This window comes from Myzus persicae, unplaced genomic scaffold, assembly GCF_001856785.1.
Source record: "Myzus persicae strain clone G006 unplaced genomic scaffold, MPER_G0061.0, whole genome shotgun sequence".
Classification (NCBI taxonomy): Eukaryota; Metazoa; Arthropoda; class Insecta; order Hemiptera; family Aphididae; genus Myzus; species Myzus persicae.
The window spans coordinates 15775-41467 of NW_019104274.1; the positions used below are offsets into that span (position 1 = coordinate 15775).

At 27.6% G+C, this 25693-nt stretch overlaps 3 protein-coding genes and 1 pseudogene across 3 annotated transcripts; 2 read left to right on the top strand and 2 right to left on the bottom strand.

Moving 5' to 3' along the window:
* Window positions 1-693: 693 nt before the first annotated feature.
* LOC111040763 lies at window positions 694-4291 on the bottom strand (annotated as a pseudogene).
* Window positions 4292-6717: 2426 nt separating this feature from the next.
* On the top strand, window positions 6718-10070 carry LOC111040767 (zinc finger MYM-type protein 1-like). Its single transcript, XM_022324781.1, has 12 exons — window positions 6718-6841; window positions 7110-7204; window positions 7270-7515; window positions 7621-7739; window positions 7826-7947; window positions 8025-8117; window positions 8226-8390; window positions 8451-8944; window positions 9009-9167; window positions 9306-9498; window positions 9590-9876; window positions 9957-10070. The coding sequence occupies exons 1-12, from the start codon at window positions 6718-6720 to the stop codon at window positions 10068-10070; spliced, it is 2211 nt and encodes a 736-aa protein (XP_022180473.1).
* A 2647-nt stretch (window positions 10071-12717) lies between these two features.
* Window positions 12718-15077, top strand: LOC111040768 (protein ALP1-like). The gene is made up of 2 exons (XM_022324782.1): window positions 12718-13094; window positions 14192-15077. Exons 1-2 carry the CDS (start codon window positions 12805-12807, stop codon window positions 15075-15077), a joined length of 1176 nt encoding a protein of 391 aa, XP_022180474.1. The 5' UTR covers window positions 12718-12804.
* Window positions 15078-15837: 760 nt separating this feature from the next.
* Window positions 15838-25649, bottom strand: LOC111040769 (protein ALP1-like). The gene is made up of 3 exons (XM_022324783.1): window positions 25354-25649; window positions 22283-22493; window positions 15838-16194 (listed from the first exon to the last, which is right to left on the bottom strand). Exons 1-3 carry the CDS (start codon window positions 25647-25649, stop codon window positions 15838-15840), a joined length of 864 nt encoding a protein of 287 aa, XP_022180475.1.
* Between the last annotated feature and the right edge of the window lie 44 nt (window positions 25650-25693).

Sequence of the window (25693 nt, forward strand, 5' to 3'; positions counted from 1 at the left end):
GGGGGGGGGGGGATTTGGGTGTTCAAACCCCCCCCTTTAATATTTTTTCAGTTTCCGTAATTACGTAAAAATGATGACAATTAAAAAAAAATTAATAGTACTAATAAAAATAAATACAAAATTAAATTAAGGGTAGTTAATTATATTATTTATATAATAATTATTATAATTAAATAATATTAATATTAATAATATAAATAATTAATGTTAATAATATTAATAATATTATAAATATTATAATTATTAATATAATAATAATTATATTATATTATATTATTAATTAGCATATTTATGCGTTTTTCTATTTTACTGTGCATATTTTTTTTTCTGTTTATATTTTGCACTTTTGTTATACCTTAATAGAACTCAACTCATCCGCATTCAAGCTTATTTGCTTATAGGATGAGTTGCAATTTTGTAACCTTTATTGTCTAGTTAACCCTTTAAAATGAAATAAAATAAATGCATATTTCTGAACTTTTAAAGACATATTTCAATGCATATTTTTTCAGCTTTTAGTACATAAATGCACACTTATTTAGGCATTTTTTAGAGCATGAACTCACAAGCACTGTTTATGATTAATGAGGTGATCAAGATTAGGTAAATAAAGTATGTAATATAATACCTAACTTTTTTTTTAAGTCAGTCGGTTGGCAAATAATAATAATAATAATAAATATTTATAACAGTTTAATGAGATTTTGCATTTGGTACACAATCAGATACATTTTTAAATAAATTTCTTGGTTTCTTTTTTTGGTGACTGTGGTCTGTTGAAGCAGGTCTACCTATAATATTATAATTTATTAAAATTATTAAATCATTTAACAATAAGTATCTTGTAGTTAATTAAAAATATACCTGAAGGTAAGCGTTTACTTCCTCTTGTCATACCAGGTTTCCTCCGTGAAATGGTTGTTGGTTGAACTCTTATAGCTGCACCGTCTCTTTGTCTCAGTAAAGTTGATTTAGACCCTGCAGTGGCCAGAAAAGTATTAAACTGTCCTTCAGATTTAATTTTTTCTAATCTGCTTTTAAACTTTAATAAGCTATCATAAGATGAACCCCCAAACTTTGTAACATTATTAATCATTATACTATGTATATCTTTTAAAATTAAAAATGATTTTTTTTTATCCATGTTCTCTTTGAAGGTATCAACTATTTGCTTATCAATTTTCATATTATTTTCAATACTAACTTCTTTATTACATTCAACTATTTGATTAGGTTCATAGTATTGAATATGTTTATTTGTTTCATCATGTTGATGCAGAGTTTCTGTTGGTATTAAACTTTCATAAAACGTCGGTGGCGGAGCTCTATCACCTAATGCAAGTTTAGATATTAAATATTTATCTTCAACTGTTATTGGAGGAAAATTAATTCCAGTTGTTTTAAAATATTTATAAATTATGCATTGGTGCTTACAAAATTGTCCATGAATACCTGCTTCACATGAACAAACACCAATATTTGGTTCAACACAATACATCATTTTTTTATTTTTTTCACTTGGAACATTTTAATTAATTTTTTAAAAAACAGCCGAGCAGTAGCATTTCTTTCATTTGAAAATTCTGAAAATTTTTTTTTATAGTATTCCTCCAATTTTGTACAACAAAAGTCAATCAATGAAATTACATTGTATGCTTTCACACGACCTAATACGTTTTCCTTAAAAATTCTCACTGATACTTCGCTAAAATTGTTGGTTTGATGGCCTCTATTAGTATGATCCCTCCAAGCTAAACACCAGTTTTCTTTGTATTTCCAATGATGCACAGTGATATATTTTTGCCACATAGGATAGTTACTTCTAATATTCATAGTTTCGACATATTTTTCTTGTGCCTCTTCATAAGTTTGTGCATATAACATTTTTCTAAAAGCATGCATCATAGAAGTGCGATCTTCTTTTTTAATATTATTTTTACTGTCCCAAAGCCATCTCCAAACTGATTGTAGTACATGAAAAATGCAAAGTAGCGATCTTGACTGTGGCCACACAATTTTCAGTGCATTGATTTCGGCATCTGAGTTATCTGTCAAAAATAAAGATGGGTACCCTTGACCACAAAATGCATTTTTTACATTTTGCCTTATTAAATTAAATCCACTTAAATAAGATGCTTCGCTCTGGCCTTTGGATATAATTACACCTAAAGGAGCTGCACCAGCAGCGCATGGAGTTAGTAAAAATGTAATGCAATGGTTTTCAGGATCACAAGAACTAGTTGAGTCCACAAATACAATGTCTTTGGATAATGGTAAATCATGTGCTCGTTTCATAATTGGAGTTAATATAAGAATAACAAATGGTTCCTCTTGGAAGTATAATGAAATCCCATTAGTTAAATAAGTTTCTTTTTTTTCTACTAGTTTCTAAAAAAAAAACATAATAAATACAATTTTGAATAAAAAGCTATAATTTAATGCAATATATAATTTGAATTAATTACTAGCATCAAAACATATAAAAAATAATTTATATCATAAATTATATCCAATATCTATTCTAAAATAAAACCTTACACTTATTAAACACCCAGCATCTGAAATTGTATGCTAATATGCTAATAGTATTCTCACTAAATACTAAATGTCTAAATGAAAATTAAATGTTGAACATTTTTAACTTTTAATATAGAACTGTAAAATATACAAAATACTAAATTCAGTAACTAAAAATATATGCACAATTTAAGTGAAAACTGCATATAAGAAGTATAAGCTCTAATAAACACTAATATTACTTTAAAAGTTGAAAAAAAGAAAATATGAAATGAAAATATGTGTAATATGGGTACTTGTGAAGATATAAGAGTTAATAATTTACTATTCTGATGTAGCATGATACATTTTAAAATCAAAAAATCAAATAGTTTGTTTTATAAATGGTTGTATCTTGTATATTAAAACACATCAATGATAATAATATATATATAGAATAAATTCTTAATGTAAATAATTAAACATAAATATTTTATTACCATAATTACTCCTTGACCAGTACGGGGTCCTAGGTTAAGTACTCTCCACTGATCATGTCAATTTTGTACGCATCGATATGTTGGATTGATTCTACCATTTGCAAAATCTTCAATAGGTGTATTTGACATTGTTAAAATACTCTCATGATATCTATAAATAATAAAACAATACAAATATTTTTTGTGTATACTGAGGTTGATAAAATACATTTAAACAAAAATATAAATAATAACTTTCACTAATAATACTAACTGAATCAGTGGTCAGTTTTAATTGTTGTTAACATTAGAAATGGAAAAATTATATATTTAAATTTTGCCCAAATAATTACATTATAAATATTATACAATCAAATGATGTTTTATTAACATCAAATAACACTATTATGAAAAATTAACATAAATTGTACTTTTAAACTGTCATATTACTATTATTATATATTTACCGTAATGCATCTGATATTGTCATCCCATCATAAAAATACTCTTCAAAAGTTTTTCTTAAATGTATATCTGGATTCAAATAACGTAGCGCTTCAGCAGTATTAATATTATGATTATGAGTATTTGAGATAGTAATCATACCTAAGTAGTTATTCTATAAACATAAAATATTAAATGTAGTTATTAGTAGGTATTTAAAATTTTAATTTTTCAGTAAATTATTTAAATTTATTAACTAAAATATGATTATTAATATTAATATTATTATAATTATAATTTAATAATATACCTACCGATTTGTACAAATTATATTAATTTTCTTGTTAAATTAAGAATTACACAATATTTTCAAACCTACAATTTAAATGTAATTATTAACATTTTAGTTAATGTTTTACTCACCTTTACAAATGGATCACTTTTTCTAGTAGATACAGTGTCTACTTTCACAACAATTTTAATAGATGCTTTACAATCAGTATTCTTTGATTGACCTTTTTTGTTTAATGTTCTGTCCACTTTATGGTGAGAACTATGGTGACAAATATAATTTTTTCTGTAAATTAGTATCATAAAATATTTAAATTACATTTCTGATTCATAAATATAATAATTTGTTTACACAATAATATTTACTAGGTAGCTACTTACTTGCATTGAATATATTTTCCATTAGGAACTGTTGTTCGTACATTCCACCTAGTATTAGTCTTTGTAGAAAATGCTGCTACCCACTTTCCTATATCGTGCATATCATTTAAATTCGACCGAACAATAGTTATTGAGCAATTTTTTACAATAATATTTTTAAAAGAGGAAGGCAAATCATCACAATTTATAGAAAGATTCATTTTTAAATTAATTTATGGAATACTCAATTAGTCAATTACACAACGTATTGTACAAAGACTATGAAGAAAATACACCATGTCACTAATTACCACCCTAATCATGTAATTTGTTATCACATATTAGATATTTACAACAGAACCTAGGGGTTTTTACAAAATTCCATAAACTGAGTTACTAAAAATAGATAGTTTATTATTTAATAAATATATGATTTATAAATTATGAATAATAATAATATTAACTATACAATTCATATGTACAAATTATACATAAAAAATAAAAATAATAAAAGTTTTTGATTGAAACAGCATCAATTTTACAAGGTTAAATAGACAATAAAGGTTACTAAATTGCAACTCATCCTATAAGTAAATAAGCTTGAATGCGGATGAGTTGAGTTCTATTAAGGTATAACAAAAGTGCAAAATATAAACAGAAAAAAAAAATTTGGTAACAAATTAATTATTCCAAAAAAAAAAAAAACAAAAACAATAAATCTAAGAAAGAACACTAATTACATGATTTTTTATATAGATTAAAATTTATAGAAGAAAAAACATTTATATTATATACTCGTGAAGTCGTAATAGTAAAACACCTTTAATAATAGTGCTTTGATTACCAAAATTAGTCTTATTATGAGGAATATTTAGGTTGATATTATTTTTTAGTCTTTTAAGGTAATCATGCGATGGTTGATAATCCTTAATTAAGTTTTTAACTTTATACATATATAATAAAGTTTGACGTTCATATGATATCCTAAAGGGTTGAACATTAAGAATTGTATGTATTAAATTTAAAGAAAAACGTCTTGGTTTATTTAAAATAACTTTTATTAAACATTTAATAGTTGTACATCAATATGACTGGAGTACATCCCCAGAGTCCAAAGAGCCATATAAATAAATTGATTGAGCTAAAGCTAAGAAAACTACCATTAAGTTTTTAAGATCTAATACATTATGGAGTATTTTAAATTTATAAAATAATTTTCTAATTGAATTATTAGCAGAATAAATATATGGTCAGCAAATTTTAGTCTGTGGTCAAAATTAATACCTAAGTATTTAATATTATACACTCTCTCTAAAGGAACACAATTACAAGGTAAGTTTAAATATTTACAATTATAGGAATATATACATTATATAGTTAGAAATATTAAAGATAATATATTTAGATTTAGTTAAGTTCAATTGAAGACATATATTCGATTCTTGTAATAATTTATTATAATCTATAGGTTATATTATAGTAAATGAAAATAGTATATTAAAAGTATAAAAAGTATATTACATACTTTAATTACCTAATCTTGATCACCTCATTAAACAGGGCTTGTGAGACGTGAGTTCATGCTCTAAAAAATGCCTAAATAAGTGTGCATTTATGCACTAAAAGCTGGAAAAATATAGATTAAAAATAAAAATAAAAATACTATAAGTAAATTTGGGAATAACAAAAAATGTCCATTTATATAATTAAAAGTTTATTAAAAATTACATTTTATTAAATAGTACCTATTATAATAATGTACCCAATTTAAAAATAAAAAAAATCAGTCAGTTGCTCATTTTATATCTGAAAATTTTAAATCCAATTTATTAAACAATACAAAATTCGGTAAAAATATGCACAGTAAAATAGAAAAACGCATAAATATGTCAAATAGTTAAAAAAAACCTCTAAATATGCAAAAATATGCAACATACAATTTCACATACTTAATCACAGTACCTTGAAATGGATTTCTATGTCACCTAGAATTAAACACGACTTAGCAAGATTGATATGCAAATGCATGAAAATCATAAATAATTAACTACCTTAAGGTATTGTTATAAACTCATTTCATCTTATTAGTATAATATATAGTAGCATATATATATGATGTATAGACGTATAGTATCTATAGTATAACTAAAAGTTAGGTAAGTTTGGTAACAAGATAAATAATTGTTAAATAATTTAATAATTTAATTAAAGTGAACCTGCTTCAACAGAACAAAGTAATAATTTAATTTAATTGATAATAGTAATAATAATAATTTAAATATTTTTTCGCGCCATGTTAAACCATATGCGTCACGGGATATTCTAAATTAGATTCCATTATATTATAACTTATATGCAACGCAGTTTGTTGTAGATATTATTGATAACTGGTTACAAATTAATGAAATTATTGGGAAATTTGTTCAAACACAAACATGAGGGTCGACAATCGTAGAATATTATAGATCTGTGTAATCCGATATAATATGCCTCAATATAGCTATCGCAGTATCGCTAATACAGTAATACGCAGTAGTGCAGTAGGTATATAAAAATATCTACTTCTTAGTTTTCAATCAAATTCCTGACACTTTGGACGTTTAGTAATAATTGTACTTACTGTTAAATATTTTATAAAACAATAAAAATGAAAAGAATAAACGAATATTTTTCTACTAATACGAATAAAAGAAGTCCCGTGCCTACTAATCCAATAGCAGAAGAAGAATCATCACTAATTTATGATACAAATCACGAATCGGAGGAACCAGGTAAATATTTAATATATTATATTATCAACTAGGGCCTAGAAAATAAATTTCTCTTTATATCTTTTATTGAATCTTATATAATATATTATTATATACATATTGTATGTACGCGTGTAGCTTTGTAGTTATACTAAATAATTATAAATTACCTGTAGATAAATATTTTTAAATAATAATCGAGTATTGCAAAAATATTTTTAATTTCACCAAAAGTTATTGCTAATGAACTATTGCCCTTTACTCATTATATACAAAATATTTTCTAAAGGTACATCGTCCTCAAATGTTGTAATGTCCCGAGTTAATGATGTTGGTATGTTTATAAAAGTGGATCGTAACTTAACTGATTATGAAAAACATATAGTAAGTTATTTATTTATTTGATATTAAATTGTATATTGTGAATTTTATTATTGTCCATTTTCTAGGTTCTCACAAATGCATGGATTCCACCGGTTTCTTACTCGTTTCCTATACTAGAACCTAATAAAAAACAAAAATTAAAGTTTCAACACCACTGGTTAACTACATACAGCTGGTTACTGTATTCCGAAATAAAATCTGGTGCATTTTGTCGATTTTGCGTGGTTTTTGCAAAATGTGGTGGTGTAGGAAATCAAAAACTAGGTTTTTTGTCCTCTGAACCATTTAACAATTGGAAAAAGGCTAAAGAAGTAATTTTATTAATTACTTTAAATTTAATTTTAATATTACAATCATACTTCATAATAATATAATGCGTATTTATATATATTATTATATTTAATTTTTTATAAAAGGTTTTTAATAAACATTCATTGTTGGAATACCATAAAACTGCTGCTTTGAAAGCTGATAGTTTTTTAAGTGTTTATTCTAAAAAACAAAAATCAATTGTTGAAGCTTTGGATGATGACAGGTAAAATATATCTAAGTATACTAATAAAATATTATAATTATATGTAAAAATAATAGTAACAGGCATCATTATTATTTATTTTACAGGACAAAACAAATAATTGCTAATAGAAAAAGGCTTTTACCAATCGTAGAATACATAATTTTATGTGGCAAACAAGAAATTGCTCTACGGGGACATAGGGATTTTGGCCCAATTGACTTTACATGTAAATTAATGATCTTATATTTTTTAAATAATTTGTTTATTAATTAATTTTTATTTTTTTAATATATATTATAATAGCGTTAACTAAAAATGAGGGTAATTTCCGAGAAATTTTAAAATATAAAGTAAAAGACGACGATTGTATTAGATCATTCCTTGAATCAGATTCACGTAATAAATATTTAAGCCCTAGGATACAAAATGAAATAATATCTATATGTGGTGATATATTATTAAAGAAAATTGTTGAAAAAATCAATGCATCCAAATGTTTCTCAGTCTTAGCTGATGAAACAACAGACATTTCAGTTACAGAACAACTCACAATATGTGTAAGATACTTAAGTGGAACGGGGAATGATGTACAAATCAATGAAGACTTTATCAAGTTTGTTGAGATTCAAAGTTTAACAGGAGTTGATTTAGCATCTACAATTCTTAATGGTAATTTATAATAAATATTATTATTTTAAATAATTTTTATTAAATAATTTTTTTTTTCAGGTCTCAATGTTAGTGGAATTAACTGTGATTTTTTGTATGGCCAAGGGTATGATGGTGCTGCGAATATGTCCGGGCAATTTAAAGGAGTAAAATCTATTATACAAGCAAAGTATCCTAAGGCATTGTACGTGCACTGTGTTGCCCATTCCTTAAACTTGGCAGTATCCTCTGCGTGTGATTTACAACCAATTCGAAATTGCCTTGGGGTCATTGAAAAATTGTATTGTTATTTTAATACACCTAAACGCAAAAATGCACTTTTTGAAACTATTAGTAATAGTGATTTGATACCAAGCATAAAATCATTAAAACGATTATGTGCAACCAGATGGATTCAAAGGTATGATGCTGTTAATGATTTTGTTCAGTTATTTCCATACGTTGTAGTTTCATTAGAAACTATGTCAAGTTGGAAAGATGTAACTGCAGTTGAAGCCAATATGTTAAAAAATGCAATGGACTCAGAATTTCTTATATCGGTACAAATTATAAAGGTAGGTACCTAATTCAATATATTAAATCATGTAGTTGAGTTAAAAATTAAATGTTTTGTAATAGGTTTTATTTTCATATGGGCTGCCATTGTGCAAACAACTACAAAGCAAAGACATTGATCTAAAAGAAATGGTTGGTTTAGCAGAAGATAATGTTAATGCTCTTAAACGACTAAGGACTAATATTGAACCTGAATTAAAAAAAATATATAATGAGGCTCAAGTAACTAATATTAATGAATAATGATTAATATATATTATGCTTATATAATATTTTAATTAATTAAAATCACCAGTTTACTTCTAAACATCATATTTATTAATACAATTAAGCGTATTTAAACTTTTTCTTTTAAATTAGAAAATGGCTGAAGTTCTAGATTTTCAAATTGTAGTTAAAAGAATAAACAAAAGGCAAATAAACCGTGCTAATCCATCATTATCATCCGAAGAACCAGAAGATTATTTTAGAGTTACTATTTGTATTCCTTATATTGATTCATTCATAAATCAACTAGAGCTCAGATTCTTAGAGCACCATAATATTTTTAAAGGTAAGTTCTTAATAACATAAATTTATATTAATATATTATTTATAAAAACTATGTTATTTAGGTTTTCATTGTTTATTTGATAACAACGAAGATTCTAATGAAGCTGATTTTGAATCTCTCGTTTCATTCTACTTGTCTAATAATGATTTGTCTACCACTCTTGGTGAACTTAAAATGTGGAAGCTAAAACTTGCCCGTCTGAATGTTAAACCATCTAATGGAATTGATGCATTAAAACTTTGTAGTCCTGTAATATTCCCAAGTATTCATGTGCTATTAAAAATTCTATGTACACTGCCAGTATCAACAGCTACTCCAGAAAGAATGTTTTCAAATTTAAAAAGAGTAAAATCTTATTTGAGAAATACTATGAAAGAGGTAACCATTTTTTTATCATACATATTTTTAATCCTTAGGTATTCATAACATTTTATACTGAAAAATAATTATTTACACAGGACAGATTAAATGGATTGACCATGTTGTCGGTATACCGCAATATTAATTTAACTCCTGAAGAAGTCATTGATAAGTTGGGACAAAACCCCAGGAAAATAGACATTGTTTTATAATGAAAATAAAAATAAATATTAGTTAAACAACATATTATTATTTTGATTTATCAATGTATAATATATATATTTTTTTAATGTANATTTTTGTAAAACAAGTCCACAGAAAAAACATTCAACTATATCTCCTACTCCTGTATATCTGAAACCAGATTCAGATAATGTATATTTATTTTGACACGAAGTGGATGGAAAAGAATTATATGATTTTAATCTCGATAAAAATGTTGTAGAATCTGAATAGACTGGATATGAATTATTTCGCACCAAATAAACTAAAGATGGAAAATCGATTGAAAATTTCTGTAAATTCATGGTTTTTGATAAAACTGAAAATATTTAATCGTAAAAATCAATAAGATAATTTGTCGGAAAAATAAAAAATAAAACACAACTTGATTGATCAACGGTTCATTAAAAACTAACTAAATATTTTAAATTAATTATGTATTATTTAACATCAAGTCTGGAAATTAATAATGTAACTGGTTAAACATTTAAATTTTTGTTTTGAAATTAAAGGGAGATTGGATGCACTGTAAGGGGAATTTGTTCACTTGATTTTTTTTCATCTCCCTGTAAAAATGGAGCCAAACTCCCCAAACACATACTATTGAAATCCATCGGTGGTTTTAAATGTTATAAAAATGTTATAATTTAAAAAAATGTAGAGAACTCTTTAATCAAAGCCAGGTCATATACTAAAAAAAGCCTTAAAAATCCATCGAAAATATTTGAAGAAATTATTGAACATATATTTATGATTTTAAGTTATAATACTTCACTTATATGTCATTTACCCAATATTTCTCAAAAATTCAATTTATCTATTGAAATAAATGTCGAAATTAAATTAAATTGTACAGTTCATAATTTAAAAGATATTATTAAAAAAAAAGTTATAAATTTCTTTTTATTCACATATACAAAAAAAATTAATTCACTTTTAAAAGATAAAATATTAAATCATGGTAAAATAAATGACGATTTACAACATTTGGCCATTGTTTATTATAAAAAACAGAAAACCAAAAAATTTATAAATTCATAATTTAAAACAAAGCTCAGTATAAAATTATTATCATTATCATTTAAGAGGGCGTGATACCTGTATGTGTTGTCTCTGTCTTACAAGTGCGTAACAAAGCAAATTTTACGCTCTGCAGAACACGTGTAGCTCCGTTTGTTTAAAAATTAGTGCGAATTGACCTCTTATAAAATCTAAAGGTAAGATTATTATCTAGGCAACCTCATAGATTTTTTTATTATATTTTAATTTTAACGCGAGTTATGAGTATTTTAAAATTGTAAATTTTTTATACATCTTAAAATACTTATAACTCACGTTAAAATAAAAATATAATAAAAAGCCTATGAGGTTGCCTAGATAATAATCTTACCTTTAGATTTTATAAGAGGTCAGTTCACTTTAATTTTTAAATTAATGGAGCTACACGTGTTCTGCTGAGTGTACAATTTGCTATGTTACGCACTTGTAAGACGGAGACAACACATGCGGGTATCACGTCCTCTTAGGGCCTAGCCACACTATGCGTTTTGGCGGGTCCGGGTAAAACGCATCCGGTCGACCGGAGCAACGAATCACATGAGTTCTAATTGTAGATGTCACATTTGTGCGTTTTAACCGGACCGGTCGATTCCTGCCGCTGGCCGACCGCAACATGTTGCGGTTTGGCAGGAATCAACCCGGCGGGAAGTATAAACAAAACACATTATTTTGTATTGTGTGTGCCACACTGTGCGTTTTGGCCGCTGCGTTTTTAGATTATTTTAATTTTATATATTTTTAAAATATTTAAAAAAAAAATGGTTTTTGATACCGATAAATTCATATCATGTATTCAAAGTAACCCATCTATTTGGGAAATGGGTACTAAAGAATACATGGATAAGTTCATCAAACACAAAAGTTGGGTCAGTATTGGGGAAAGTATGTATGCAGATAATTGGACAGAAAAAACAGAACCTGAAAAAGAAAATATAGGTAAGTAGAATATTGTTATATATTTTTAAATTTTTAACATAGGTAATTTGCAATATAGTATTACAATATTATTAGTAATTATTTTTAATTTCTATTGAGTATACAACTTTTTTGATCAAATAAAAAAAAAAGACTACCTAAATCTATTACAGTTTTAATTTATTATTATTAATTTACAAATAATAAAAAAATTAATAAGGATCTTTTTAAATAAGCAGCTTATAATACTTTATACTGAAAATCTACGGCACCAGGGCCCATAAAATAGTCAGCAAAGTAATCCCTCACTGCAATGCCTTCTGAACGAGTTCCTGTTCCACGAGCTTCTATGTCATCCAGGCTATGGGTTTCAGCATCTTCAAAATTAATTCCGTCTCTCTTACGAACAAAATTATGTAATATACAACACGCTTTGATGATAATGTCAGTGAATTCAGGTTCCACTTGTATGGGAGTATGCATCACACGCCATTTATTTGCAAGAACTCCGAAAGCACACTCAACTGTCCGCCTTGCTCTACTCAATCGATAATTAAAGGCTCAGTCAAACAGAAAGCGGTCTGCCCGCGCGGGCAGCCCGCACTACTGACCGCCGCGGTCTGTGATGTCAAACAACGCGCGGGCAGTCGCGGACTACGTGTCTTACGTACCTAACGTACTACGTCTACCTACACTGTTTCTTTGTTTCTTTACACTTTAACTAAATTTAATTTAAATATACGAACAAAAATGACATCCAGTAGTTCTGACGAAGAACTTCTTATTCTACTCGCATTGAAGAACAAAAAGAAAAGGAGAAAATGGGTGCACGAAATTAATGAAAAAAGAGAAGAATTTGGCGAGTTTCACCACCTCTGCAAAGAACTGTCAACTTACGAAGACCGTTTTGTAAATTATTTTCGTATGACTCGAGAACAATTTGAGGAAATACACGAACTCGTATCACCGAGGATATCAAAACTTACGACAAACTGGAGAAAACCTATTGGGACAAAAGAAAGGCTTGCAATTTGTTTGAGGTAAATAAGTCTTTATAAATATACATGAACTATAAAAAAAGATTTATTTTAAATGATGAATGACATAAGAATATATTGTTTGTTTATAATTAAGTAAGTAGTATTTTTAAATATACATAAAAATGAATTTTAATTTTAATAATTTTTTAGTAGTTGTTTTTCGGCTGTGTAGCAAGAAACTTTGATACGTTTTCATACAAATCTTTACTCGACTGAGTACGAACCGGGTATGATCCTAGTACCAAAGAATTTGTTGATTTGGGTTGTGTATGTATGTTTGAATAGTTGAGTGCTTGAATAGCATTACCAGTGTCATTTTCAGCAGCTTGGTTTGAGTTGACATCTGACCAAGACGAAGTTGTGGAGTACATTGGAGATGAGCGTGTTGAATTATGACCGTCAACCTCATTAAGTTCAGCTCGTCCAAATAACTGTGACATCTCCATTTTAAGGACAGCTTGCGTTCTTGGCGAAAATGTCTTAAACGTATGTGCATACGACAAGAAGAGATTGTCAATGTGGTCGAGTTTTGTATGAGTTTTATTGCTATTTTTGTTTTCAAGATAGCTAAGTACCGCAGCCACATCTTCTGTTAGTTCTTTCCGTTTGGTTGTTCTCTTAGGTGGTGGCATTTGCGTTGGGGAAGTTACATTTCCACTATCAGACTCACCCGGCTCATAATCTTCATCAGTGATCGATGTTTCGCGGATCTGTGATTCTGATACGTTTGAAGTCGTTGCTCGTGGTGCTACTGTATCTCTCAAAAATTCCAAATGAGCCGCCCATGGCCAATTTTTGTATTTTTTGCCAGATCCGGTAGATCCTTTTAAATACTTTATATATTTCATGTAAGAATCACGCAGGTTCTTCCATTTCTGTTTCACAATTTCAGCTGTCATACAGAACAAAGTATATACAATAAATAGGTACTTACATAAATACTAAAAGAAAAAATTTAAAGTATTTAAGGAAATTGTATTATATTTAAACTTTAAAGTAAAATATAGTATTTAAAGTATTTACGGTTATAAGTTTTTAGTTGAATTACAAAATCTTTTTATAGCTATATGGTATTTATTGATATTTATTTATTTCAGATATTTGGCAACAGGAGATTCACATCATACTATAGGTTTTTCTTTCCGAGTCGGACGTACTACTGTTTCTAGCATAGTGAAAGAAGTATGTGTAGAGCTATGGAATGTTTTACAGCCTTTATATCTGGCTACACCTACAGAAGAAGTATGGAAAAATTCAGAAATTGGATTTAGAGAGCTTTGGAATTTTCCCAACTGCATAGGAAGCATAGATGGAAAACACGTGAGAATAAAATGTCCTCCTAAGACTGGGTCAAGTTTTTTTTGCTATAAAAATTTTTTTTCAATAGTTTTGCTTGGCATAGTAGATCCTAACTACAAGTTTTTAATTGTTGATATTGGTAGTTATGGCCGTCATAGTGACAGTAGTATTTTTGAGAATTCATCCTTTTATCGCGAGTTCATACAGGGTAAAACTATTTTACCACCTAAACCTTTACCTGGAACAACCACCCCAGTCCCACATGTTTTCGTAGGTGACGAAGGTTTTAAACTAGAAACTTTTTTAATGCGCCCCTTTCCGAGAGCTGTAGTTGCACAAAATGAAGCTAAAAAAGTATTCAATAAGCGACTAAGCAGAGCACGACGTGTTGTCGAAAATGCCTTTGGTATTTTGGCACAAAAGTGGCGAGTCTTTTTTAGACCTATTGAATTAGAAGTAGATACTGCAGAACATGTTGTCAAGGCAGCTTGTTGTTTACACAATTATCTCCGAAGTACCTCTACAATTGAAAACGAACCAGAAGAAGAAGACGCTATTTCACCTACTAATGTGTTTTCTAATACAGAACGAATAAGAGAGAGATCAAGTATTGCAGCTACTTCTGTTAGAGAGAACTTCGTAAATTATTTCAATTATTTACGTAATGAAACTATCGATCAATAGTTATACTATGAAAAATAATAATAATACTATGAAAAAACTGAATAATAATATTGTATCACTATATTATAATATAACTAATTATGTAACTAGGTAATATAACTATTTTAACTATAATTTATTCCTTAATAACTAATTATTATTAGGTATGTAACACCATGTTTTTTCATTCAAAATCGTTTTTGTACAATACTACTATATATTATTACTATTGATTTAATATAATATAAGTACTGATAAAAATAAATCAAAATCTATTTTTACATGTTTATTTCATTATATTATTTAAATATCTATCATTATATAAATTACTTATATTATTTTATGTCATAAAATACACATATTATATTATATTATATTATTATATTACTACTATATTATTATATTACTATACTATGCTTACTTGGCTTATTGAGTATCCCTGCAATTTCGTTCCATTTCTCTGTTTTTTTTACAGTATTTATATACTCACTGTGACTAGTATCATATAAATATGGATAATTGTGCACCAAATCAATTAATTTTTCTGTCTCATCTGCCATAGTGATGGATAATGAGGAATGAATAATTAAAATAATTTGTGACTGACCGCGTTCTCTGTAAAATATTACAACCAGACCGCAGACCGCGGCGGTCGACATGATTCCGCCGCGGCAGCCCGCGCTATTTTTAACCACGATTATGCAATCATAGATAATACAGTGCCCGCCGCGGGCAATGCGGGCTGCCCGCGCGGGCAGACCGCTTTCTGTTTGACTGAGCCTTAAATACCTATACGTCGAGTATCAGTTAGGTTACGTCCTGGATATGGTCTTAATAAATTTGTATGTAGAGCGAAAGCTCCGTCCCCAATAAATACGAATGGCTGTGGATTGTTGTTTGTGTTTGGTAAAGGATTTGGTTCAGGAAGATTAAGTTTTTTAGCATATAACATTTTGCCAAATGGGCATTCCTTAAATATATTGGAGTCCCCTTCTCTACCATAAGACCCGACATCGATTGTGATAAATTGTAAATTTGCATCGGCTACAGCCATGAGTACCACAGAAAAAAACTTTTTGTAATTGAAAAACAATGATCCAGAATTACTAGGATTTTTACATCGGATATGTTTGCCGTCCAGTGCCGTAAAAACCGGGTGTGCAGAGTGTGCATTGCACACGGGCCACGGGCCTTATACTAAATTAAGGGGCCCCAAAAAGTCAAAAATTCAAAAATCTAATGACATAAAACAATATCAAATATCAAATATTTATTATTTATTTGGAAATTAAACCAATGTTATTTACTTATACTATACACTGTGGCCCTTATTGAAATTAAGAAGTAAAATTATAGCTATTTTAGTCTGGCTTTTCGTTATTATGACGTTATTATTGATATTATTATTATTATCATCATATCTATTAATAGTTTTGGTATTGTAACGTATTAGCTGCTTATCGGCTGGAATTTCTGATACTGCCGTTCTCCCTTCCCTCCGAGTCATAACAAAACGCATTCAAACTATTTGTATACAGCAGACTGCTTGCTTTTGCTCTATTTTGAATGCGCATCGGTGTTAATGTAAAATTGTAAACTCTTGAATTAAGTTCTAAGTACAGTCTAGTAAAGCGTGTACCGTGTATTTACATTTTATTTATAAATTCCTTCAATTATGTCAAAAAGAACATTTTTGAGCGGTTGTGAAAAACGAAAAATAAAATGTAAACGTCAGGAAGAAAATAAAAAATTGTCAAGTTCCTTACTTTGTTGGGCTAAAGGTAAGTTATTTTATAATCATATTTTTGTAATTTAAAATATTAAATGGCTGAGTTATTTCCTAAGTTATTACTAATCAAGAGTTTTAACCACTGACCAATTAAATATGAGTAGGTAGTTGACTTTAAATAATTATATAAAACAATTCAAAATTGTGTACCTACCTATGCTTTTTGTACAGTTTTATTCTGTGTTTTAACAATTTTGGGGATTTGTATACAATTATATTTCACAGATTAACAGTAATTTCAAGTATGTTTTACTACCTATTTTTACTGTGTTCACCTGTGTTTTTAAAATTCTTACTATACCTACCTATTTATTTTTAATTTTTAATATTCATCAACTAGTTCAGCCAGTTCAGGATGATGGACATACATTAACATCAAAATATAAAATTGATTACTGATTCTTTTTCAAAATTCTAACTAAATTACTCTTAAGTTACTTTTTATGAAGGGGAGTCAAATTATATTAGGTACTTTTGACAACTTAATTACAATAGCAATTCCTTTTTTTAAAGTAACATTGATTATGTCAAATAGGTAAGCAATAAGTATAGCTATAACTATAAGAAAAATATCACAGTCAAGAATGATTAATTTATAAATAAAAATGCTAAATACTTGCATTATGTTATACATTTTTAATACCAATATATAATATATATATATATTGATATATACATAATTTATCAATAATTTTTGATAACATTAAAAGAAAAAAAAGTAACGAGTAGTTTTGTAATATTACTACCAAAAAGTTATTTAAATTACATATAAATTACTAGCAGTAATTTTGTTACAGTAACTTGTAACTTATGTTCAGTTACCTACTTCCTAACACTGCTCTGCACTCACATATTATACAATTAATATTAATAATCATGTCCCAAAATTAAATGTAGTCAATCATATTTATTGAATTTTTTCTATATACTTATTACTTATAATTTATATATTAATAAAATAACTTTTTAGGCCCTCTTGGATCACAGGACTTGAATTCAAGTGTTACAAAAACTGACAATATTGACACAGTCTCGGATATGACAATTTCAAGTATGTTTTACTACCTATTTTTACCGTGTTCACCTGTGTTTTTAAAATTCTTACTATACCTACCTATTTATTTTTAATTTTAGATATTCATGAACTAGTTCAGGATGATGCCGATGGACAAACATTAACATCAAAATATAATATTGAAACTGAACAAAACAAGGATACAGGTATTTTTTCGAGTAATATTTTATGTTGACTGATCTATTTTCTATTTGAACCTTTTTCTATCTATCTTATAAATTATAATCTATTATATTATCTGTTAGGAAATAATGTTTGCGGTATGGGCTATGAACTAGACTTAAAATCAGATTACCCAACCGATCGTGGACAATTTGATGAAGCTGTAACAGATACATTGAAAAGAAGCATACTGAAATTTGGCTCATGTAGGCCTAGCATAGAATTTCCTAGGACTGAAAACAGATGTTTTTCTTTGCATTATTACTATATGGTAACAAAAGGTGGTTTAAAAATTCCACGTGATTGGCTATGTTATTCAGTGTTGTTAGATGTGGCATATTGTGAAACGTGTTGGCTATTCGCTGATCGAATGAGTGGGAAATTCAATAAAGAATGGATAGAAGGTGTGAGTGATTGGCAACATTTATCCCAAAGTATACAACGGCACGAAGCATCCATACAACACTTGTATGCATCTAAAGTTAGATCTTTATGGATTAAAAACCAAACTATTGATGTAAATATAGAAAATCAGTACTCTCAAGAAGCTATGTTATGGAGAAATGTATTAAAACGTATAATAAAAATCATTTTATGTTTGACTGCCGGTAATTCAGGATTGCGTGGTAATGAAGGTAATTTGAAGATAAAAAATCCTAATGAAGGTAATTTTTTACGAACTGTTAATTTACTTGCAGAGTTTGATCCTGTCTTAAATAATATAATGAATGACGAAAAACAAAAAATTAAATATCTCAGTCCATTGATCCAGAACGAAATAATAGATATTTTATCTTCTGATCTTTGTCGTATAATTTGTGATGACATTATATCAAGTTGTTTTTTCTCAGTTATCATAGACTCAACACAAGATATAACCAAGGAAGATCAAGCTAGTCTTATCATTCGTTACACTGTTGTTGATTATGAAAAGAAGCATATAGAAATTAGAGAATCATTTTTAGGGTTTTTTTTATTAAAAAAACACTGTGCTTCTGATTATGCTGAACTTTTGCAACATACTTTATTGGAATATCGATTAAATATAGAAAAATGTAGAGGTCAGGGATATGATGGAGCAGCTGTCATGAGTGGTGCTAACTCAGGTGTTCAAAAAAGAATTCTTGAAATAGTACCAAATGCCACATTTGTACATTGTTGCTCTCATAATTTAAATTTGGTCATAAGTGATGCTGCCAAAAGTACTAGAGAAATATCATCTTTTTTTGAAACTGTTCAAGATGTATACAATTTTTTTAGTTCCAGTGCACCGCGATGGTCTCAACTAGCTCTTGGAGAAGAAGAAAGTTCAAAATTAAGAAAAATAACATTAAAAAAGGTATGCGCTACGCGTTGGGAGGCGCGCCACAATGCATTATTTTCATTGAAACAGCGATTTGTAGATGTTTTAAAAGCTTTTACAAGAATTCAGTTAACTAGTACTAAAAAAGATGAAATTAATATAGCCACAGCTCTTAAAAAGAAACTTGAATGAGCAGAGTTTGTTTTACTTTTATGTATTTGGGAAAAAATATTGAAGTCTTTGTTTGTTGTTTCCAAAATTCTTCAATCTGTTTCTATAGATTTACAACAAGCATTTGAGCTGTTAAAAAATGCACATGCAGAAATTTCAAAACTAAGGGATGAGTATGATACATTTGTAGATAACTCTAAAACTGTATGCAAATTTTGGAATATACCATTTATGTTTCTTCACAAACGTCAATGATTTGCAACTAAGTTCCATGATGAGTTTGATAGTGATAGAAGGCTGACCATAACAGAAGATAATTTTAAAGTGACCATATTTAATCCTTTAATAGATACTACTTTACAAAAGCTCAAAGAGAGATTTATTAGCATGCAGGTAATTAATGATAATTTTGGTATATTAATACCAAACACAATGACTACAATATCAGAAGAAAAATTGATAGGATCATGTTATGATTTTATAAATAAATACAGAGATGATGTCAACTCGGATTTCACATGGCAAATGTTATCATTGAGGAATTTTTTAAAAACTAATTTAAAAAGTGAAAGTTTAAAAAAAATGACTATTCAAAATTTAGCAGAATATTTAATAAGTAATGATTTAACAATTATATTTCCTGATATTTTTACAAGTTGTTGCATATTTATGACTATTCCTGTGACATCAGCTTCAGCGGAACGTTCATTTTCCAAACTTAAACTGATTAAAAATTTTCTACGGAATACGATATCACAAGATCGGCTAAACAATATTGCTATATTAAATATTGAAAGGCTTAATACATCGCGAATCGATGTAGATAATATTATTGATAATTTTGCTAATGTAAAAGCTAGAAAAAAGAATTTTTTGAAATAGAAATATAGATTACTGTAGAAGTGTAGAATGTTTTAAAATTCAATCTATTTTGTTTATTAATTTCCCTTATCTATTTTATTATTGGTGATGATATTATGTTAAATTCTTTGACACTTGAAATGTATTATATGGTTTTTGCAAATGTAGATTTACAAAAGAATCATACATAATATAATTATTATTATTATTACAACAAATGAACTAAGCAATTTTTACCATTCTGGGTGTCACATATATTTTTAGAATGACCCCCAGAAATAAGACATATTATATTTGTTAAAAATTATTTATGGTATCTATTGGAAAAATGTATAGTGGGGCCTCAAGATTTGGGCTTGCACACAGGCCTCAAGTAGTCTAGTTACGGCACTGCTTATGATTACAATGGTTATTAACAAATGTTCTTGAACCATAACTAATATTTTATTGATTTCAAAATGTATTTTAGCAGAATGTTTGCCATGGTCTGGGGTTGATAGTTTTTTTTTGTTCAATGGTTACAAGGGAAATAATGTACTTGCTAAGTGCGTTATGTGTAGTCCTACGGTCAAAATAATTAGTACGGCTAAGAACACCACAGCCAACCTTCGACGTCATATTGCGGTAAGCCAATTATTGATATATTTATTTCATATCATGATATTTAGTAATATTGCTAATAAACTTGTATAATGCTTTTTAAGATTATTACTTTTCAAAATACTGAATAATTCATATTTCATATTATTATGGTTAATTGTATTAAAATTGGTAATCGGTCAAAATATCCAAGGACAAAATATCCACGGACAAAATATCCAAACCAAAATATCCAAGGACAAAATATCCAACGGTCAAAATATCCAACGGTCAAAATATCCAAATCTTGAAATGACAAATATTAATAATATACGACAATACTAAAAAATATGTATTATTAATAATTTTTTTTTTTTTTTTATTAGCTATCGGTATAAATCATTATAGCTCAACAATTACAATTTTATTAATAAATTTATATTGTGATGTTTATATACATATGTACTATAATATATAACATATAATACTAACATATAATAATAATTGTATTTTAACCTGGAAATTTCACGTACCTACCTAGCTTATCGTTTAAATTATCGACAAGATTAGTGTGGGATTATTATTTATTAGATTTTGTTATATCGAACCTATAGTAGTATTAGTATACTACATTACTATCTTTATTTAGTGTCCGGTTTTCAAACTCCGACAAATTACAGTTATCGTTACGTATAAATCTATCATAAGTCTTCATCGTCGTCAAGCGTCAACGTCTTTCGGTTTCCGTGTTAACGACTTAACGTAGTGAAGTGCAGCTTATAAATTTATTAAAAATTAATTATAAATGGAAGTAACGAGATCGAACAAAGGTGGTTTAAAAGCCATATTTGAAGGGCACATGTATACTGTAAAATATATAGGTATCAAAAACATGTCATGGCGCTGCGTGAAATCAAATTTATTGAAATGTCCAGGAATATTAAAATCTGAATTGGACTATTCTGAACCACACGTCATCACACGTCATCTGATCACATGTGCCAAAAACACAGGGAAAATTAATGTCACAAAATGTGTGAATGAAATGCTCCAACTTGCAAAACAACACGAAAAAAAGCCAGGACAAATTTTTTCAGAAGTGGTAGCAAAAGTGGACCGTGACACAAAAGCTCTGATGCCAGCCGAAGAAACCGTAAAAAGACGATTAAGGAGACAAAAATNTTAAAAATTATTTATGGTATCTATTGGAAAAATGTATAGTGGGGCCTCAAGATTTGGGCTTGCACACAGGCCTCAAGTAGTCTAGTTACGGCACTGTTGCCGTCAATAGCGCCTAAGCAATTTGGAAAGTTTGTTTTAACATTAAATACATTTGAAATCTCCAACCAGTCGTTCGTGGTTAGCACAGGCATCTCTGTTGGCTGTACAACTGTCCACAATGCTTGACACGTTTCTTTAACTATTATTCCGATCGTACTCCTTCCAACTCGGAAATCAAATTTCAAAGCAGCAAAATAGGTGCCAGTTGATAAATATCTTTAGTGAAAAAAAAAATTACATATCGTTTAGGTTTTATAGAATAGGTAGGTACCTACCTACATTTTTAATAAAATACTGATATAAATAATAGATTCTGAGCGGAGCGAATAATGTGTTCAATTTTCAATGATCTATATGTATTTTATTTTAGTCTGTATAGACAATAAGTAGTCAAAAAATGCTTCGAGTAGTTACATTATGCAATATTTTCATCAAATATCTAATATTAAGCTTTTTATATTATACATAATAATATTTTCAAAATATTTTGACACTATTTAAACTATTTAATACGCATAAGAGACTATCGATTTTTATTAGTTGTTCTAAAATTATTGTTGTTAAAATTTATTACATAGCCACATAGGCGTAGGTATATTACAAGGTCATAAATTGTTATTGGTGTAATTAAAAAGAAAAGTTGAGCATAATTTTACAATATTTTTTTATAAGTGTCTAAAATTTGAATTTTGCCAAATTCGTGAACAATTGCAAATTATTTAGAAATATGTATATTACTTTTCATGTATACAGACAAACTAAAAAATAAAATAAAATAAATAAAGTCATCGCTCCGATCAAAATAAAAAATTAACAACATATCAACAATTTAAAATATGTTAGATAAATAATAAAACAATTGACATATAGCTATATAGGTATTAGGTATTCAACACAACTTAAAATTCTTTTATTAGGTATTTATTAAATTTAAATTATTTTATTAAGTTTCATTAAGTATTTATTTTTATTTTAATTATAGTTAAAGAAATGAAAACCAAATGGGCATATTCGTGATCACTACTCAAAGTTCTTAAACCAGGCGAAAAGTGGCGATAGTGCTAAAAAAAGAAAGTACGTGTATGCAGAATCCCTCTCATTTTTGCAGCATACAATTGAAAAAAGAAGGTAACAATATATTGTTTAAATTTGATAGGTAGTTAAATACTTTTTTTAAAGAATATCAATTATTAAAAGTTATAATTATTATATAATATTAGATACAATATAACAATACTTAATCATTTTTGGTTAAAATATTTTCGAAAACCAAAATTCTTTAATTTTAATATTTTGGAAAAATTAAAACTGTTTCGATTGTAAAATACTGCGGAAATCAAGTTAGGTACTACATACTTGTCTAATTACAACAAAATAACAAAATCAATTTTGTCAAAATTTGTAAAAATTAAATTTTTTTCTGATTATTTTGTAAATTAATTGAAATTTTTACTTTTGACCACCCAACTAGAGATCCAAAGAAAAACATATAATGTAAAATAAATATATTCATTATTCCATTAGTGCTTAAATTTTCTTCAATAGTACCTTATTTGATAGGAAAGTTAATGCAGTTGGTACTTTGGGGGATCAAAATACATAAGTACGATTTTTTTTTAGAAATATTTAAACTTCAAATCTTGACAAAATGTATCAAAATCTTGAAAATTATAAATCATTGTAATAAAAAAATTTTAAAACGTTTTTATAACTTAATGATGAACATTTTAAAGATTTTCATAAATAATTCATACTGTAACCAAAAAATCTAAAAAATATATAAACACATTTCTTTTTTATAGACATTTTAATTTCAAATTTGGACAAAATTACTAAACCAAGAATAACGATTTTAGTTATTTTTTTTATAATTTAAGAATATTATTTGTTGGTATATGAAATTTTTAGAGTATATTGTTATATTTTATATACGACATCCACCTACCCACCCTTTTTTTTTTTTATATAGAACGACGGGTAATTTTACGGAAGATCCAGAAGAAAACGAAGAATATAACCTCAATGTTGAATCAGATGAACTTGAAGGGGATGAGGTGATTATGTCGACTTCAAACTACCCAAAACAGAATTATTCTAAAAATTCAACGAAGTCAAAAACAAAAAACCAAATGACGCCATTTCAGAGAGCCCTTTTAAATTCGTTATCCTCTTCCGCTCCTGAAGAAGACAATGTTAGTTCTGATCCAGATAAAGCTTTTTTATTCTCTTTGTTACCGGATTATAAAAAATTAAATTGTGACCAGAAAATGGATTTTCGATTGCTAACATTGCAGTTTTTTAAAAATATTTCGACACAAACCAAAGAAACTCAACCTACAGTTTTCCAATGCAATCAAACTCCGTCAAATTTACATCAAAGCACTCCATCCTCATCATATCCATTTCAAAATCAATCATTTTCATATCCACCATATAATCTTGGTTTCCCTGATAATCAAAGTCTTGTCCCTCCAATTTCTCTATCGCAGTACGAAACTAATTTCAATCCACATCCACCGCATTCCCTAATTAATAATCCGTATACATCTTCTTCCTATCCAATGACTTCTGAGCAATCCGAACGCATTCAAAATAAAGAACAATTATAATATAAATAATATGATATTTGAATATTTTTAACATGAGCATTTAAAAAAAAAGTTATTTTATTATTTCCTATTATATATCTAAGTCAGATATTTAAAAAGATACTTCTTTAATATAATTGAATTTGTATTTTATTTATTTATTATTATTTTTTGTTTTGTTTTATATCTAAGTTAGATATTGAAAAGGACACTCCTTAAAATTATATTTGTAACATTTATTTATTTATTGTTATCTTATATCTAACTCAGATATTTAAAAGATATTTAAAAGGATAGATACTCCTTTAACATAATTAAATTTTTATTGTTTATTATTATTATTTTTATTTGTTTATATAATAATAAAACTATAAAAGTAATTTTTTATTACCATATATAAATAAAAATTATATTCGCAACAATTATTAGTCTTTTCTTTCATAATTTATGCAACTAAATTTATTATTGATGTTTAAAATTTAACTTACCTCAAAGTAATTGTGAGGCGTTCTTCGGCACATATAGGATTACGAAATGTTGTGGTAGTTTTCGTTATATGAGGCCGTACATTTTCCAATAGCTCATCAAAACTCGAGACTGACATTCGATAGTATTCAAAAAATTTTTCTGGATAACGCCTTATATTCTCAAAAAATTTTTTAAATTGTTCACTATTTTCTCGATCATTATTCATTGGATGCACCCAGTACCTCCGTTCTACAGGTTCGTCTAACAAACCGAATGCCTCAGCTACAGCAACAACTTTAACCCTTTGCCGATTCATTCTTTAATATAACTTTTAAGCTATATTACCTATGATTAATTAAT

Coding starts and splice junctions, on each gene's coding strand:
- LOC111040767 (XM_022324781.1), top strand. CDS start 6,718: ATGAAAAGAATAAACGAATATTTTTCTACTAATACGAATAAAAGAAGT. Junction 7,205..7,269: donor CTGATTATGAAAAACATATA/GTAAGTTATTTA, acceptor TCCATTTTCTAG/GTTCTCACAAATGCATGGAT. Junction 8,391..8,450: donor AGCATCTACAATTCTTAATG/GTAATTTATAAT, acceptor TTTTTTTTTCAG/GTCTCAATGTTAGTGGAATT.
- LOC111040768 (XM_022324782.1), top strand. CDS start 12,805: ATGACATCCAGTAGTTCTGACGAAGAACTTCTTATTCTACTCGCATTG. Junction 13,095..14,191: donor AGGCTTGCAATTTGTTTGAG/GTAAATAAGTCT, acceptor TATTTATTTCAG/ATATTTGGCAACAGGAGATT.
- LOC111040769 (XM_022324783.1), bottom strand. CDS start 25,649: ATGAATCGGCAAAGGGTTAAAGTTGTTGCTGTAGCTGAGGCATTCGGT. Junction 22,494..25,353: donor CGCCTCACAATTACTTTGAG/GTAAGTTAAATT, acceptor TTTTCACTAAAG/ATATTTATCAACTGGCACCT. Junction 16,195..22,282: donor CAAATTGCTTAGGCGCTATT/GACGGCAACAGT, acceptor TTTACGGCACTG/GACGGCAAACATATCCGATG.